The sequence below is a fragment of the Tupaia chinensis genome, unplaced genomic scaffold (assembly GCF_000334495.1).
Source record: "Tupaia chinensis unplaced genomic scaffold, TupChi_1.0 Scaffold143796_1, whole genome shotgun sequence".
Classification (NCBI taxonomy): Eukaryota; Metazoa; Chordata; class Mammalia; order Scandentia; family Tupaiidae; genus Tupaia; species Tupaia belangeri.
The window spans coordinates 7,962,110-7,976,881 of NW_006203646.1; the positions used below are offsets into that span (position 1 = coordinate 7,962,110).

Below are 14,772 nucleotides of genomic sequence, written 5' to 3' on the forward strand. Positions count from 1 at the left end.
CTCCACAAGGTAAAACATCTAAAAAACATCCACACCTCTGTGCATTATGGCACTGGTGTGAAAAGCTAGATCACAGAGCAGTCTTGGCTTGGTCCTTTCCAAAAAAAGAGACTAAAAATCTGAGGGCCAGCTGGTGGCATGGGGGTTGTGGCAGCTGGAGCTCACATGGCCAACTGTGTGGTTTGAGTCCTGGACCCACCAGCTTGAAAAGCAGCTGGTGTATGTTCATATGTGCCCAAAAATCCCCAGAGAAGAAAAGGAGAAGACTATAGTATACCATATCCCACTTTCCCTCTCTGGAGAGTACATATGCTCTCTAGAGAAATTAGGAAAAAAAAAAAATCTAAGGAAAGGTTTCCTCAGAGATGCACTGAAGATTTTGGTGTTTTAATGATTCCAAGTAAGAAGTTACAGGGCTGGAAACAAGCAGATCTCATCTTATGCAAATCCTTTATCTTATTGCTGGGAAAACGGAATCCTCAAAGTAAGCATCGGATCTAACCAATGGAAGAACTGTGATTGGAAGAGAAACAATGGGATTCTCAGTTAAGTACTTTTCCTATCACATTCTCTCAGGATCCTTTAAATCTTAACATGCATCATTTAATCAAGCTCAAGGAAAATGACTGAGAAATATCAGATAGGAAAAACACTGCATTTTTTTACAAAGATTTTGGCAATTCATGTTCTGATGTGCTTACTATTAACAAAGCCAGTCATCTTTTGGTGATAATATTTCCTCCAAGAAACAATTCCCTTTTCTGAGAGTTGTTTCTGTAGGTACTGGGGTAGCTCACAGCTGACAGTTTCCATATGCCCCATCTTTGCAGGTACAATTAGATTCAACAGATCCTGTATCGTCTGGTGGGCTAAAATGACTACTGTCTTGAGAATCTGTTTCAATACTCTTGGTCTCTGACTGAAGGTGGACAGAAACCTGGACTGCTATCTCCTGGCCTTGTTCATTCAGAGAACCATCATCTGAATCTCCTTCTGGTGAATTACTCCGCCCTATCTCTGGGTTAATGACATAGATGCCACCTTGAGCATTCAAGGCAGGTCTCTCTTTAATTCTTTCTCCCATGTCATCAGGGTCATCCACTCGGACAGCTTCAAACATCTCCTCAACAAAGGCCCGACAGTTTAGAATAAGGGGCGGAAGAGGAACACTTCTCGCCAGTTCTTCGATATATCGAGCGAACTCCATGGTCTTAAATTGCGTGACTTTAGCAAGCTCCAGAGTCTTGGCTGAGGTAATGATAGGAATGCGTTTTGCGATCTCAAAGGCCTTTTGTAGTTTCTCAGCCCCTTCAGTTCTGAAGAATTCATTGATGGCTTTCTCAGTTTTGCGAAGATGGCTGCTCATCATGCATAGCCGTGTGACATTCAAAATGAGAGTGATTGTAAAGGCAATCAGGCAAACAATCATGTAGTAGACACTCATGTCTCCTGAGGTGAAGATAACACGTAGGGTGACAGAGTAGGAGTCACGAATCGGAGAAGTGACGAAACATGTATAGAGTCCACGGTCATCAAAGGCTATCTTGGTGATATTTAGGAAGTTATTAGAAACCAACCATTTTCCACCTGATAATCCAACAGAAATGAACAAAATTATAGCAAAAGACTATTACCACTAAATATGCCAACTGCCTATCAGTGTCCCTTGGCTTCATGAAATGTACTTGAATTCAACTCATCGGCTGGATTCTATTATTCACTTAAATAATGTAACAAAACAAAACAAAACAAAAGGGGGCATATTAATATGTCCAGAGTCAGAATTTAATTAGGCTAGAACTTAAAAAAGGAAATCAAGATCTTCTTTCCTGACGCTAATAATTACCACAGCTCCCTTTTCATCGCTAGACATGTGAAGTCTTTTAGGGAAATAGGTTATGACTACATAATTCTAACTGGCTACAGTAATCTTATAAAAAAGCTTATTTGTGTATATCATATTAGAAGGGCATACCTCAGACATAAAACAATGGTTATTTCTGAGGTGATGGATTGTGGGTAATTTTTCTTTTTATTCAACTGTGTTCACTCATTTTCTATAATGAACATAAAAACATATAAAAAGTTTTTTTTTTTTAATTGCTAGAGGATGTGTGTGCTCATTAGAGAGAGAAAAAGAGAGAGGAGAGGTAGAAAGCATTCCACGATGGTAATTGCTAGAGGATGTTTGTGCTCATTAGAGAGAGAGAGAGAGAAAGAGAGGAGAGGTAGAAAGCATTCCACGATGGGGCAATGGTTACCCTGAAATCCTTTCTCCTCCATTTCTCTATCCTGTCAGGATTTTGGGGGTATATGCACATGTGCCTCATGTTTTTCGAGCCTCTGGAGTCAGAACTCAAACTGCATGGCTGGTCTGGAATCTGGCTCCCTTAATCACCAGGCCATGGGACTGGCCCCAAGTTATTTTTAAAAAACCCCAAAAAACTAACAAGTTAATATTTATTTGTTCACTTACTAACTAGCTAATCTGCATTGCCTTGAATAGACTAATTTGTTTTGTTAGGAAAGGTTTGTTGATGATAATACCTTGACTTTCCTGGCAAGGGTAACTAAAGCTCAAGCCGAAAGACACATCTCACAATTCAGGGTAAAATAACAACTTGGCAAAGAGAATAAAGTTGTCCTTAAATTGCCTGAGTTTCTGTTTTAATCCTAAAACATGCTGCTGCTCTTCCACACATTCAAGTATCTTTACTTAGGGAACACATATACAAAACGCACAAGTGTATGAGAGCGTATCATACTGACCACCCACCTAGATTTAACACCCTTCCGTAACTTGGCTCTGCCTGCACAATTCCCACTTTTGTGGTCAATTTCTTGAGTACTCTGTGCTTTATGAAAGATGGGATGGATGGGCTAACCTGAGTATGTGTCCCAATGACTAAAGGTGGTGTCCCAGGGGAGGCTTGATGGCTGCCTGTGATTAAGCATCATCTGAGTCCCTAATATGCAGTCTCTTTCACTTCAGAGATTCTGGATGATTTTAATGGTACAAAAATTGGTAAACACACTGGACTGTGCCCATTTTTATAATCATCAAACTTAATATCTAAAGATATAAATTGCTGTTTTATTTATAAAAGCCATCACTTCACTAATGTTAAGAAAAAAAAAAAGGGAGTAAAGTATTTAGCTACGAATATAGCCATCCTTCCATAAGTTTCTGTTGTATGAATTTGGAACTCTGAAAAGGACACCCTTTAAATCCAAAGTAGAATGAATTATTGGGTCATTGGAAAAGCCATGACGTATTTTTCTGTTTTTCTATGCAAAAATGCATTATGACTTTTCCTATGACCCAATGCAGACTCCATTCATCAACTACTGCACTATAGCGACAATCTAAACTCTCAAGCTCACTTGCTGATAATAGCTCAAGATTTATGAACCTTATACAAGACTGACATGCTTTTTAAACTCCTCTCACTTGAGATTCATAAAATTTAATACAATTTTCCAGAGCTGCTGCTGAGAGCATCAATGATAAATGTTAGTGGTTTTCAAAGTTAAGGCAAGATAGGAAAATAAAACTGCCATTCCACTTGGCTGGTCTTGTCCTAACCTAAGGATTTGTTTATGCAGTCAGTCTAGAATGATCACACCAACTGGATAATTCAAATCTCAGATGTGTTTAGTCAGGATATCCTAGAACCCAGAAGAGACAGAAGTCTAGTTCAGTGGGTCCAAATACAGAACCCCAAAATATATACTCTGCATACCTCTCTAGAGATTCTGAATGAATAATAGGTCTTTTTTTAACAAGCTGATTAAAAATACTGTTCTTTTTGAGGCCAGCAGATAGCGCAATGGCAATGTCGCTGGACTTCCATGTAGTCGACCGTGGTCTGAGTCCCAGACCTAGTGGCTTAAACTCACGCCAGGTGCGTGTGCATGCATGCCCAAGATCCCTATGGCCATTGTCCATGGGGACTGCTTTTTCACTTTCCCTCTCTCATTCTGTTTGTCTCTGACAAGTACTATAGCAAAAAGTTAAAAAAAAAAAAAAAGGGAAAAAAATAAACTGGAATGGCTTATTGAATTTCATAGTGCCTTTCTAATTTTCAGACAGACTCAAAAGAGTAATATATAGATTTAGACTCATATTTTTAAAAAAAGTCCTGGGTTTCCTTTAATATTTATTTCAGAGCACAATTAAAAAAAATTCCTAAGAACTTTTCTTAACTCTAGTCCAAACCCTTCTTGATGCATTAACACAGGGCCACCACACTGTACTATTCACATTGCAGTCGAGGTGAACGGCGCCGCTGGACTTGTGCAATATGCACAGCTGCACGGGGTAGTCCTGAGGCAGTCTACCTTCATAGAGGAAGGAAATCAATTCATTAAGAGGAGAGAAAAGAGTTCACTGTCATGTGAACACCTTTTAAACTATTACAACTATTCACGGTGTGTACTATACACACACCGTTCAGGCATCTTGTTAAATATGTCATAAAACTAAGAAGATAGAACCAATAGGAAATGAGTAACCTTGATTAATTATTCCCTGACAGTTACCTCTGCCTCTGCTATCCAGCTGCTGTCCTTTTGAGTTGTACCAGTGCACATCTTCATAGTGATCGACTGCAAGAAGACACTCAATTGAAACACTAGTTCCCTCTTTGGCTATGATGACATCATCACCTGATTGGGAACCTGCTGAGCGTTCAAAGATTGAGGGAAATGATGCATTGTAAGAACTATGATTTGCTCCCAGTGGGGCTGTTTGATTGAAGTCCACATCTTTTAGAACAAAAGCAGTTGGGACAATAACGCTGACCACTAAAATGAATAAACAACAATGTGGCTTCATGGGAAAAGGGAAGAAAATCTTTAGATCTGGAGAACTCAAAAGCTTCTATGCTATCACAAGAGCACAATGGGTGATTTATTGCTTGGTATAGAAAATTTCCCAAAAAGTCGTAGATCCAGGTGTATTTTGAGTCTTCAAGTTTAAGACTTGAGTGGAGACCAACCTGAAAGAAAGTCAGAAATAAACTTTAACCAACTGAGACTCGTCATAGGGTGCAACTCTGTGTATTTCAGAAATGAATAGATACAAAATTGATTAGAATAATTGGTGTGCACATCAGGGAGTGATTATGTACAATACGACCTAAAAAATCTCAGAGGTGACAGAAAAAGCACTGAATCGGAAAATGGCAGACCTAAATTCTGGTCGAAGCTTCACTCCTAACTAGCTGTACAACTGTGGCAAGAAGGCATTCTCTCTGGGATTCTGCTTTCCCATTTGTCAAATGAGGAATGGATGAGATAATCTCTAAGGACTCTTTCAGTTCTGAAATGCTATGATTCTATTTCACTCTGACAAATTCTATGCAACAGGGAGCCAATGAAGGCTAAAATATTTAGCTTAATGATCTTTTATTTCAACCTGCAGCATTACCATCTGTTGTTATATCAATAATGTAAATCAACTGGTATATCATAATCATAACTGTGGAGCTCAAAATTTGAGTAACTCAAGTACATAGATACATTAGATATAAATAATGCAGAGACACTTGGGGTAGCGTTTTTTTTTTTTTAATATTAGAAAGACAACTCCACTTACTGCATATACATAAATAGTGTTACTGACTTCTGAAGCTATAGAACCTGGGTAAGAATGCTGGACAAAAAAAAAAAATGTTCTTGGGAACCAGCAGTTAGCGTAATGGCTATGTCGCTGGACTCCCACATAGTCGACCGCGGTTCGTGTCCCGGACCCGGGGACTTAAAACTCACGCCGGGCGCGTGTGCGTGCGTGCCCAAGATCCCGAGAGGAGAATGGAGGAGAAGGGATTGCGGCGTGACCATCCCCCCTCGGGGGTGATTTCTCGCTTTCTGTCTCTATGTCTCTCTCTGTCTGTCTGGCGAGCGCACGCGCCCTACAGTGAAAATCTCTCAAAAAAAAAAAAAATAAGAGAAAGAAAAAAAAATGTTCTTCTAATAATTTCTCCAATATCAAGAGACAAAACACAGTATATTTAACAGTTTAATATACTGTTAATATTTAATACCAAATTTCTAGCTCAATGTATAAAATTAACGAGAGGAAGGATTTCTATCTGGTAGAAAGGCAAGTATAAAACTACGGAGAACAACTGTTAGACAAATTTAAAAGAGCAAAATGTCATGAATAAAAAGCAAAATAGCATCTCAGTCTGAGTCTATATATTTATGATCATTTTCCTGGTAATTTGATTCACCTTTTAAACCACTGACTCTCAAAGAAAAATTCAACTTTGCTTTTATAAAACGTGGGATGAAATGCCTAGCTTTATTTCTTGCAAAGGCCCAAGATAATTAGTTTTGAAAATGACATTTACTCTCTTTTATAGTTACATGAAGGCTGCTTGATCACAGAACATAAAAAGCAATGGATCATTGTACATGCCATTAAACTCCTCAAAGTCTGAATTACAATAAGTTGTAAATGTCATTTAATTTTCATTAGCCTTTGAAAGGATGGTTGGATATGACAAATATTTTTTTTCAAATCTTTAAAACCTAAGGATGGACTATACAAAATAAAACAAAAAAGTTCAGACTTTGGCTATACATGATAGATTGTACATATATATTTATTTCCATTTCTTAAGACCCCACTAAAATGACACTTAAAAAAACAAAGACTTGGGCACTGTAGGGGATTTTAAAAATTATCTAACCTATTCACTTCACGGTGACTTGTTCATTAATATTAGGATAGAAGTACTTGGTTGTATGCTAGTTCTATTTGTGTTTTTGAGGGATCTCCATATTCTCTACAGTGGCTGTACTAATTTACATTCCCCACCATCATTGTAGGAGGGCTCCCTATTCACGCATCCTTGCCAGCACTTATCATTCTTTATTTTTTTAATCTTAGCCATTCTGACTGGGGTTAAGTGGTATCCATTTTGCTTTTGATTTGCATCTCCCTTATGATAAGATATACAGAGCATTTTTTAAAAAATATGCTTTTGGCTATTCATATGTTTTCTTTGGAGAGTTGTCTGTTTAGTTCATTTGTCTACCTTTTAATTGGATTTTTTTGTGTGGGTAATCTGAATTCCCTGTATATTCTGGTTATTGGTCCCTTATTTAAGGCATAGTTTGCAAATATCTCTCCCATTCGGAGGGTTGTCTCTTCACTCTAATAATTATTTCTTTTGCTGTGCCAGACAGTAGGTCGGAATATGAAAGACAGGCACTGTATGTCCCCACTTAATAGAACACATACTGAACGTCTGCATGCTATAGCAGAAATGGAAAGACTGGAAGATATAACAGCAGGGAGGGCAACTGTAGATAACAGAGATAGTATAGGAAAGGGTGGGTAATTGGGGGTGGGAGTAGGGGATCAGGGAAAAAAATAAACAAACACACAAATTAAAAGTTATCTGCTAAGGGGAAAGCAAGTGGCATGGTGGTCAAGAACACTAGACTCTTACATGGCTGACCGCGGTTTGAGTTCTAGACTCGATGACTTGCTTTCTCACTTCCTCCCTCTCTTGCTTGCTCTGTCCCTCTCTGTCAAATTTATTTACTTAAAAGTAAATAAAGTTAAATAAAATAATTCTTTTTAAAAAGTTATCTGCTGATGACAATATATATGGTAATATTTTGACTCAACTAATGTGCACTATATTATGCTGGGAAAAACCATGTTGGACATTGTAAAGATGTGTAGTAATTAAATGTAAATTTTAAAAAATATAAAAAAAAGTAAATAATTATTTAAAGAATAAACTTAAAAAAATGATTAAAAGAGTACGATTATGCTAGAAGTTAGTAGGAGAATCTATGTTAGAATGGGGTCTCTCTCTCTTTATTTAGGAAGGGGTGATGGGTGGAAACAAAAGAAATAACATCTGTTAAACAGTGGTTATAAACCAATCATAGTGCTACTTGATATGTAAGCTCTCAAGTTCTTTTTTTTTAACTACAAGATAAGTAACAATTGGCAGACATAAATGGTTATAAACCAAGCACAGTGCTACTTGATATGTAAGCTCTCTATTTTTTTTTTACTACAAGATAAGTAACAATTGGCAGACATAATTTTCTTTTTTCTAGCCTAGTGGTCCTCAATGGTTATAAGTGTGCTGAAAACGTGCTCTAGGCTTTCCCCAAGAACTGCAGTAACAGTTTCTATGCCTTCATCCAAGTCAGCACTTTCCAAACTTCATTTATTCCTCTACTGTCGTGACATTTTTTTTTTTTGCTATATTTATGTACCAAATTATCACATACAGACACACACACACACACACGTATTTATATTTATACACACAGACATATATTTTTTAAACCAACACTTTTTATTTTCATACTCTTTTTCTTTCCAGTTTTGATACAGGGCATGTGCACTCAAAGGAGACAGAGAGAGAGAGAAGGAGAAAGAGAGAGGTCACCTCCCCTCACCACCACCCTCTCCCTGGGGGAGAGGGGGATGGCTATGCTGTACTCCCTTCTCCACCAGGGGGGCAGGGGTGGGTGGATGGGATGGCTATGCTGTACTCCCTTCTCCACCATTCCCATCTTGGAATTTTGAGCATGCACATGAGCCTGGCGTGATTTTCAAGGCACCAGGTTCAGGACATGAATTGAGCAGTTGGGCCATCTAGGATCCAGCTGCTTAAATTCCATACCTCCTGCTGGCCCTATTTTCATATACTTATTTAAAAAGTAAACTCTGTATCACTTCTGTGGATAAAAGTAATTACAGATAAGCACAGTGAAAACAAGGCAGTGTTATTTTCAGACATAAGGGTTTGAGCTGGAGGTCTTTTTTCTTTGTGGGGAAAACAAAAACCACCTTCTTGCTTATCCGGCCATTTCCTTCCATCCCACCCTTCTCCAACACTGAGGGATTAGACATATATATTCATCTATTTAATAATATCCACTGAGCACCTATTATGTGCCAGCCAACTGTCCTATAGACACTGTCTCTACCATCACAGAGCTCAGTCTGGCAGAAGGCTACCCAAAACGAAATACAGGATGCTAAAGGGGGATGTAACTTGGGAAGCTAAGCTGGTAGCTAAAAGTCTCCCTGAGAAACTGAGGTGTCAAGCAAGATCCGAGGGATAAACAGGAATCAAGAACAGAAATGCTTCAGGTAGAAAGCCAGAGGACAGACAGTGCTTCAGGTGGAAAGCAGAGGCATCCCTGGTCAGGTGTTCAGGAAGAGTGTCAAGTGGCAATGTATGGTGGTGGTCAGAGAGTGCTGGGTCTATTTCAGATTTAGGAGGGGAACAGATTGGGCCAAGGCAAAATTAAAGAAGAACTTAGGGAACCGCAGTGGCTAATGTGACCGCAAGGGAGACTTGTCTAAGATGAAGTGGTCAAAGAAGTGAGAGGGTCAGGAAAGTGGTACATCTGTGGGGATGGCCAGTGTTTCCTCAGGATCAAGGCAGTGAGCGTAGAAGAAACTGAACATCTTCTAGAAGAAAAGGCTACAGGCAGACAGTGGCCTTACAAACACTGGCCTTGGGCCAGCATTACTGCTCACGGGACTCTGCCATGTAGTCTCCTTTCAAGGCCTGGCTCTTCCTCCCACACAGTCCAGAGTGTACCTGGATAAAGAAGGCTTCTCTTTGATCCCCTGAAGCCCTCACCACCTACACTACTCCTCTGGTTCAGTACATGCTGCTCTGTACTGCTAGGCAGTCTACCCAGTCTCACCTATGAGACCCCTGAGCACAGGGACTGTATATTTTATTGTTATGTATTCAATAAATATTGATGGAGATTAGTTTAAATTTGATAGAGTATGTGATGGATCTTTATAAATCAAATAGTGCTATGCAACAGGAATCATAATTATTCAAACTGATAAATATTTACTAGCACCCATTATATCAGCTGGTACAAAAATAGCCAATGTAAACTATCTTGAAAGCCCTTAAATGTACCTACCTAAAGGCATTTTTTGAACTACTCCAACCACTCACACTTTCAGTTACCATCTTGTCCTAGAAGATAATGTTGGGAATGAAAGATTTCCAAGTCTGGTGTTTCCAAACCAGTTAATGTTACAATTACCTAGAGACCTTGTTAAAAAGATGGTTGGGGCCTACCCCAGGCCTAGTAAGAATCTGTGAGTTTCAGCCTTAGAATTTATGGCTTTTGATTAGCTCCCTGATTGATTCTGAAGCTGTGGGTCCATAGACTGGCACCTAGGGCCCACTACTATAACTTCTCGTTTCCTCTAAACCCTGATTAACGGTGTTCTGGACCACTTGAACACTTCTAATAAGAAAGAACTAATCACCTACATTCCAATCTGGATTTAGATTAGTCTGAAGTCAGATTTTCTCGATTCAAATTCTGGCTTTGACTCTTTTTTAAATTTTTTTTCCCCTATAGGGTGAGTGCGCTCGCCAGAAAGACAGAGAGACAGAGAGACAGAAAGCGAAAAATCACCCCCTGAGAGGATGGCCATGCCGCAATCCCTTCTCCTCCATTCTTCTCTTGGGATCTTGAGCACGCACATGCATGCGCCCAGCGTGAGTTTAAGTCACCAGGTCCGGGACTCGAACTGTAGTCAACTACATGGGAGTCCAGCAACATAGCCATTACACTAACTGCTGGTTCCGGTCCCCTCATCTTTAAAATGAGGAAAGTGATAGTACCTATTCTCACAGGATTATTGTGAAGACAGAATGAGATAACTTTTATATATATATATATACACACACACACACACATATATACACACACGTGTGTGTGTATAAATGCAACAGTAATCATGAAATAAGTTCTAGTTACTACTACTGTTGAAGGTTCTTTCATATTTGTGCTAAAATACACATTTGATAGTCGAACTACAACAACACACTTTTACTCAAAATACCATTCAATCACTTAAAAAAACCTTTTTTTAAAAGTTTGCTATGGGGTGTCTGCACTTGCTAGAGAGACAGGGATGGGAAGTGAGAAATCACCTCTCAGGGGGATGGCTACGCCACTATTCCTTCTCCTCCATTCTCCCATCTGGATTTTAGGTATGTGCACACACGTACTTAGGTTTTCAAGCTGCTGGGTTCAGGACTTGAACCTCACAGCAGGCCATGTGGGCTTCAGCTGCCTTAATTACCATGCCACCTGGCTGGCCCAGAATACCATGTAATCATTTTAAAATATTGGGGGAAGGAGACATTATTGAGTATCTTTAATTTAAAATTTCATTTTTCTTCTTTTTGCAAATAAATATTTTGTAATAATATGGGTCAAATATAAGAGCCTTATATGTATAATAAATGCTGAGTACTTCATACTTATACCATAGATATTATGAACACAAAGGACTTCTGATCAGATTTTTTAAAGTAATATATTTGCTATAGGATGCATGCACTCACCAGAGACACAGAGAAATAGAAAGTGAGAAATCACCCCCCTTCCCAGGGGGGATGGCCATGCTACAACCCCTTCTCCTTTAATCTTCTCTTGGGATTTTGGGCATACATGTACATGTGCCCGGCATGAGTTTCAAGCTGCCAGGTCTGGGACCTGAATCGTGGTTGACTATGTGGGAGTCCAGCAACATAACCATTATGCTATCTGATAGCCCCCTGATCAGACAATAAAAGACACATCCGATTTGGGGATAAGAAGTTGCTGAGCAGTTGTAAGAGAAAATGCTGGAAAACTGTGTGTCCAAGGTGACGGAAGCAGAAAAAAAGTCAGGCAACAAGTCATCCCTGGGATCAGGAATGATTTGAATTGAATTACTTCCTCATACTGAACCTCCATCTACTTAGTCAGCTTAAAGGGGTTTAAGCTATCTGCAACAAAAACTGTATTGACCATGACCATTCTGCTCATTCTAGTTTAATGACTTTAAGACAGCTCAGCTAAGCCAGGGGCCCAAGATGCACAAGATAAAGTACTAAATGGGACACGGGATGCTCAAGTGATAAGACTCCACCCCAGATTTTCAGGAATTCACAAGCTGGTTTGGAAGACAGGTAGAAACAGCTAAACTATATACAAGACAGTGTGAGAAGCAATGAACTAAAGTATCATGAATGCAACTGTGCTGTGAATGCGAAAGACAAAGGAGAAGTCAACAGATTTGACAATGCAATTCACTTGTATTGTGTAAGTTTAGGACTTCTTCTTTTTTTTTTTGAGAGATTTTCACTGTAGGGCGCGTGCGCTCGCCAGACAGACAGAGAGAGACATAGAGACAGAAAGCGAGAAATCACCCCCCAGGGGGGATGGTCACGCCGCAATCCCTTCTCCTCCATTCTCCTCTCGGGATCTTGGGCACGCACGCACACGCGCCCGGCGTGAGATTTAAGCCACCGGGTCCGGGACACGAACCGCGGTCGACTACGTGGGAATCCAGCGACATAGCCATTACGCTAACTGCTGGTTCCCAGTTTAGGACTTCTTATAATACCACATCTGCTATTCTCAGTGCAGCAGCTAACATTTGAAGTTGAAGAGTAGAGTTCAAAAAGAAAATCAAAGTGCCACCTTCCTGTAGAAAGTTAAAAAAAACCCTACACTATGCTTATGTATAAAGTTACTTGGCAGAAGTTTATATTACTTTCTTCAGCATTAAGAAGAACGTAACAGAGATTAAGTGTGATATTCAAGTTTAATCCAACTTCTCTTGTCTTTTAGGTATATAGAATGTAAGCTTTGCTAGGATCATGAATAATCAGAAATATAGATGAGTTTACCCTAGAAAACTGTTCTGAATGCTGACTATGTTATTAAAAGAGAGAGAGAAAGAAAAGAGCCTCTAGTCATCCCTAACAGATTGCCTTGTTGCTGTCTTGCCAACATCAGAGAGAAGAAATATTTCCATTCTGTTCCAACTCTCAACATAAGTAAATAAGGAAGTAATGTGGCTGACTTCCGTTCTGGAGGCTCAATAATAAGTTGGCTAAGGAAACTGCTGTTTGCAGAAACAGTTCTGGGATAACTCAAAGGGGGATAAAAAACACTGATGCCCAGATGGTATTGTCTCTTTGCTCCAATTATACTGCGATATTAATGCTTCATTCTCCATAATTAAATGTGTGCGAGGCTGTATTTACAGCTTCTCCACTCTTCTCTGCCCGCACTGTCACACTTGGAAAATAGAAGAGTGCCTATGTGCCCGACACACAAATTGACAAAGTGGCATCCTGAATTGGCAAGAGGGAAAAAGCCAATTATGAACAGACTGTCAGCACTACTCTATCCTTTGCAAAGAACAAACACAAGGTTGTTCTGCGTACACTCAAACAGTATTATAGAGATCTGTAAAATGAAAAAGCTTAGTAATATTTAAACAATAATCATCACTTTGAGGGCCGTTTACTTAAAAGTTTCTAATTAAAATAGCCCATATACTCCCAGAAGTGTCTTGGAGCCACCTTTTAGCTGGGATGTGGGAAGTCTCAGTTCAAACTTCCAACATAATTTTCTGATACAGAGAAATATCTTTGTATCTTTCTTTATTAGAACTTTGCTTTAAACCCGGGATTACTTTAGTTAAACCTTTTATCGCTTCTGCCATAGGGCTTTGCAGAATAACAGCTGGATGCAAGTGACAAAAAACATCAGTGGAACGGGTTTAGGTTTACGATCTTCCCACTGCCAACTCTTTTTTTCTATGGTCTGAAACATCGCCTGGTATCTTAAACTCAAACTTAACTATATTAAAGTGGAACTTTTCGCGCTCATCCTCAGTTCTACTCGTTTGCCACGTGCATAGACTGGGTAACAGTCACACAATTATTGCAGTTTTGCAATATCAGAATTACAGGATTATCACAGCTTGGTAGTTTGATGCATGGGCTCGAGAGTTAGAGAGCCTGATTCCAGCTGAATGGAGTCATGGGTGTGTGGGGTCTTCATTTTTGTAACTACAGAATACAGTTATTAACAGAAACTACCTTTCATATAAGGTAGTTGTTTATGAATTATAAATTCACACTATTGTTATTATTAGTTCACCTCCTAGATGTTTTCCTTTTTTTTTTGGAGAGGTTTTTACTATAGGGTGTGTGTGCTCGCCAGAAAGACAGAGACAGACAGAGAGACAGAAAGTCAGAAATCACCCCCCAAGGGGGATGGCCACGCCACAATCCCTTCTCCTCCATTCTCCTCTTGGGATCTTGGACACGCGCACAACTCATGCCCGGTGTGAGTTTAAGCCACTGGGTCCAGGACTTGAACCACAGTTGACTACATGGAAGTCCAGTAACATAGCCATTATGCCAACAGCTGGTCTCCCTCCTAGATATTTTTCAATAAAGCCTACTCTTCCTGCCTTTGAACTCATCTGAATATCACTCTATCCTTCTAGATGGATCTCCTTAATTCCAATCTTACCTCTTTGGTGTATACAAGCTCTGCCCCTCAAAACACAAATCCAAGCAAGTCATGACAATCGAAAATTCTACTGGCTGTTTTCCATTGCCCATGAGATGGGCTTAAAATTCTAGTTTGGCATCCATAATTGTCCAAGAATAGACAGGCAGCAGAACAGAAGTCATGAGAAGGAGCCCAGCACTGTCTAAGTGCATAACTGCTTCCTGAAAGAATGAATGGATTTTTAGAAGTTCAATCTGGTCTTCAGTTGTACTTCTCTCACTAATTGCTACAATGTGCTCTAGTGGTCCTTTCCTCATCTGCAGGCTATTATCATTCCTTTCTTTGCTTAAATCATATAATTTTCCCAGCTTTCCTGCCTTGTCTCAAAGTCTCAACTATACTTGTTTTACTCTGTTCCCCCCCCCCCCACCTTTA

At 39.5% G+C, this 14,772-nt stretch overlaps 1 protein-coding gene across 2 annotated transcripts in view; it reads right to left on the minus strand.

Moving 5' to 3' along the window:
- Nucleotides 1-266: 266 nt before the first annotated feature.
- The window catches only part of MFAP3 (microfibril associated protein 3), a 17,905-nt gene continuing 3,399 nt past the window's right edge, over nt 267-14,772 (minus strand). The window contains exons 1-2 of one of the 2 annotated variants that reach the window (XM_027766956.1): nt 1,976-2,113; nt 267-1,587 (exon numbers count right to left, since the gene is read on the minus strand). In XM_027766956.1, the coding sequence (XP_027622757.1) occupies nt 794-1,444 (651 nt within the window). In that variant the 5' untranslated portion in view covers nt 1,445-1,587; nt 1,976-2,113 and the 3' untranslated portion in view covers nt 267-793. Of the gene's footprint in view, nt 1,588-1,975; nt 2,114-4,542; nt 5,001-14,772 lie in introns of those variants that run through there. The other variant, XM_006165108.3, reaches the window with a different exon arrangement.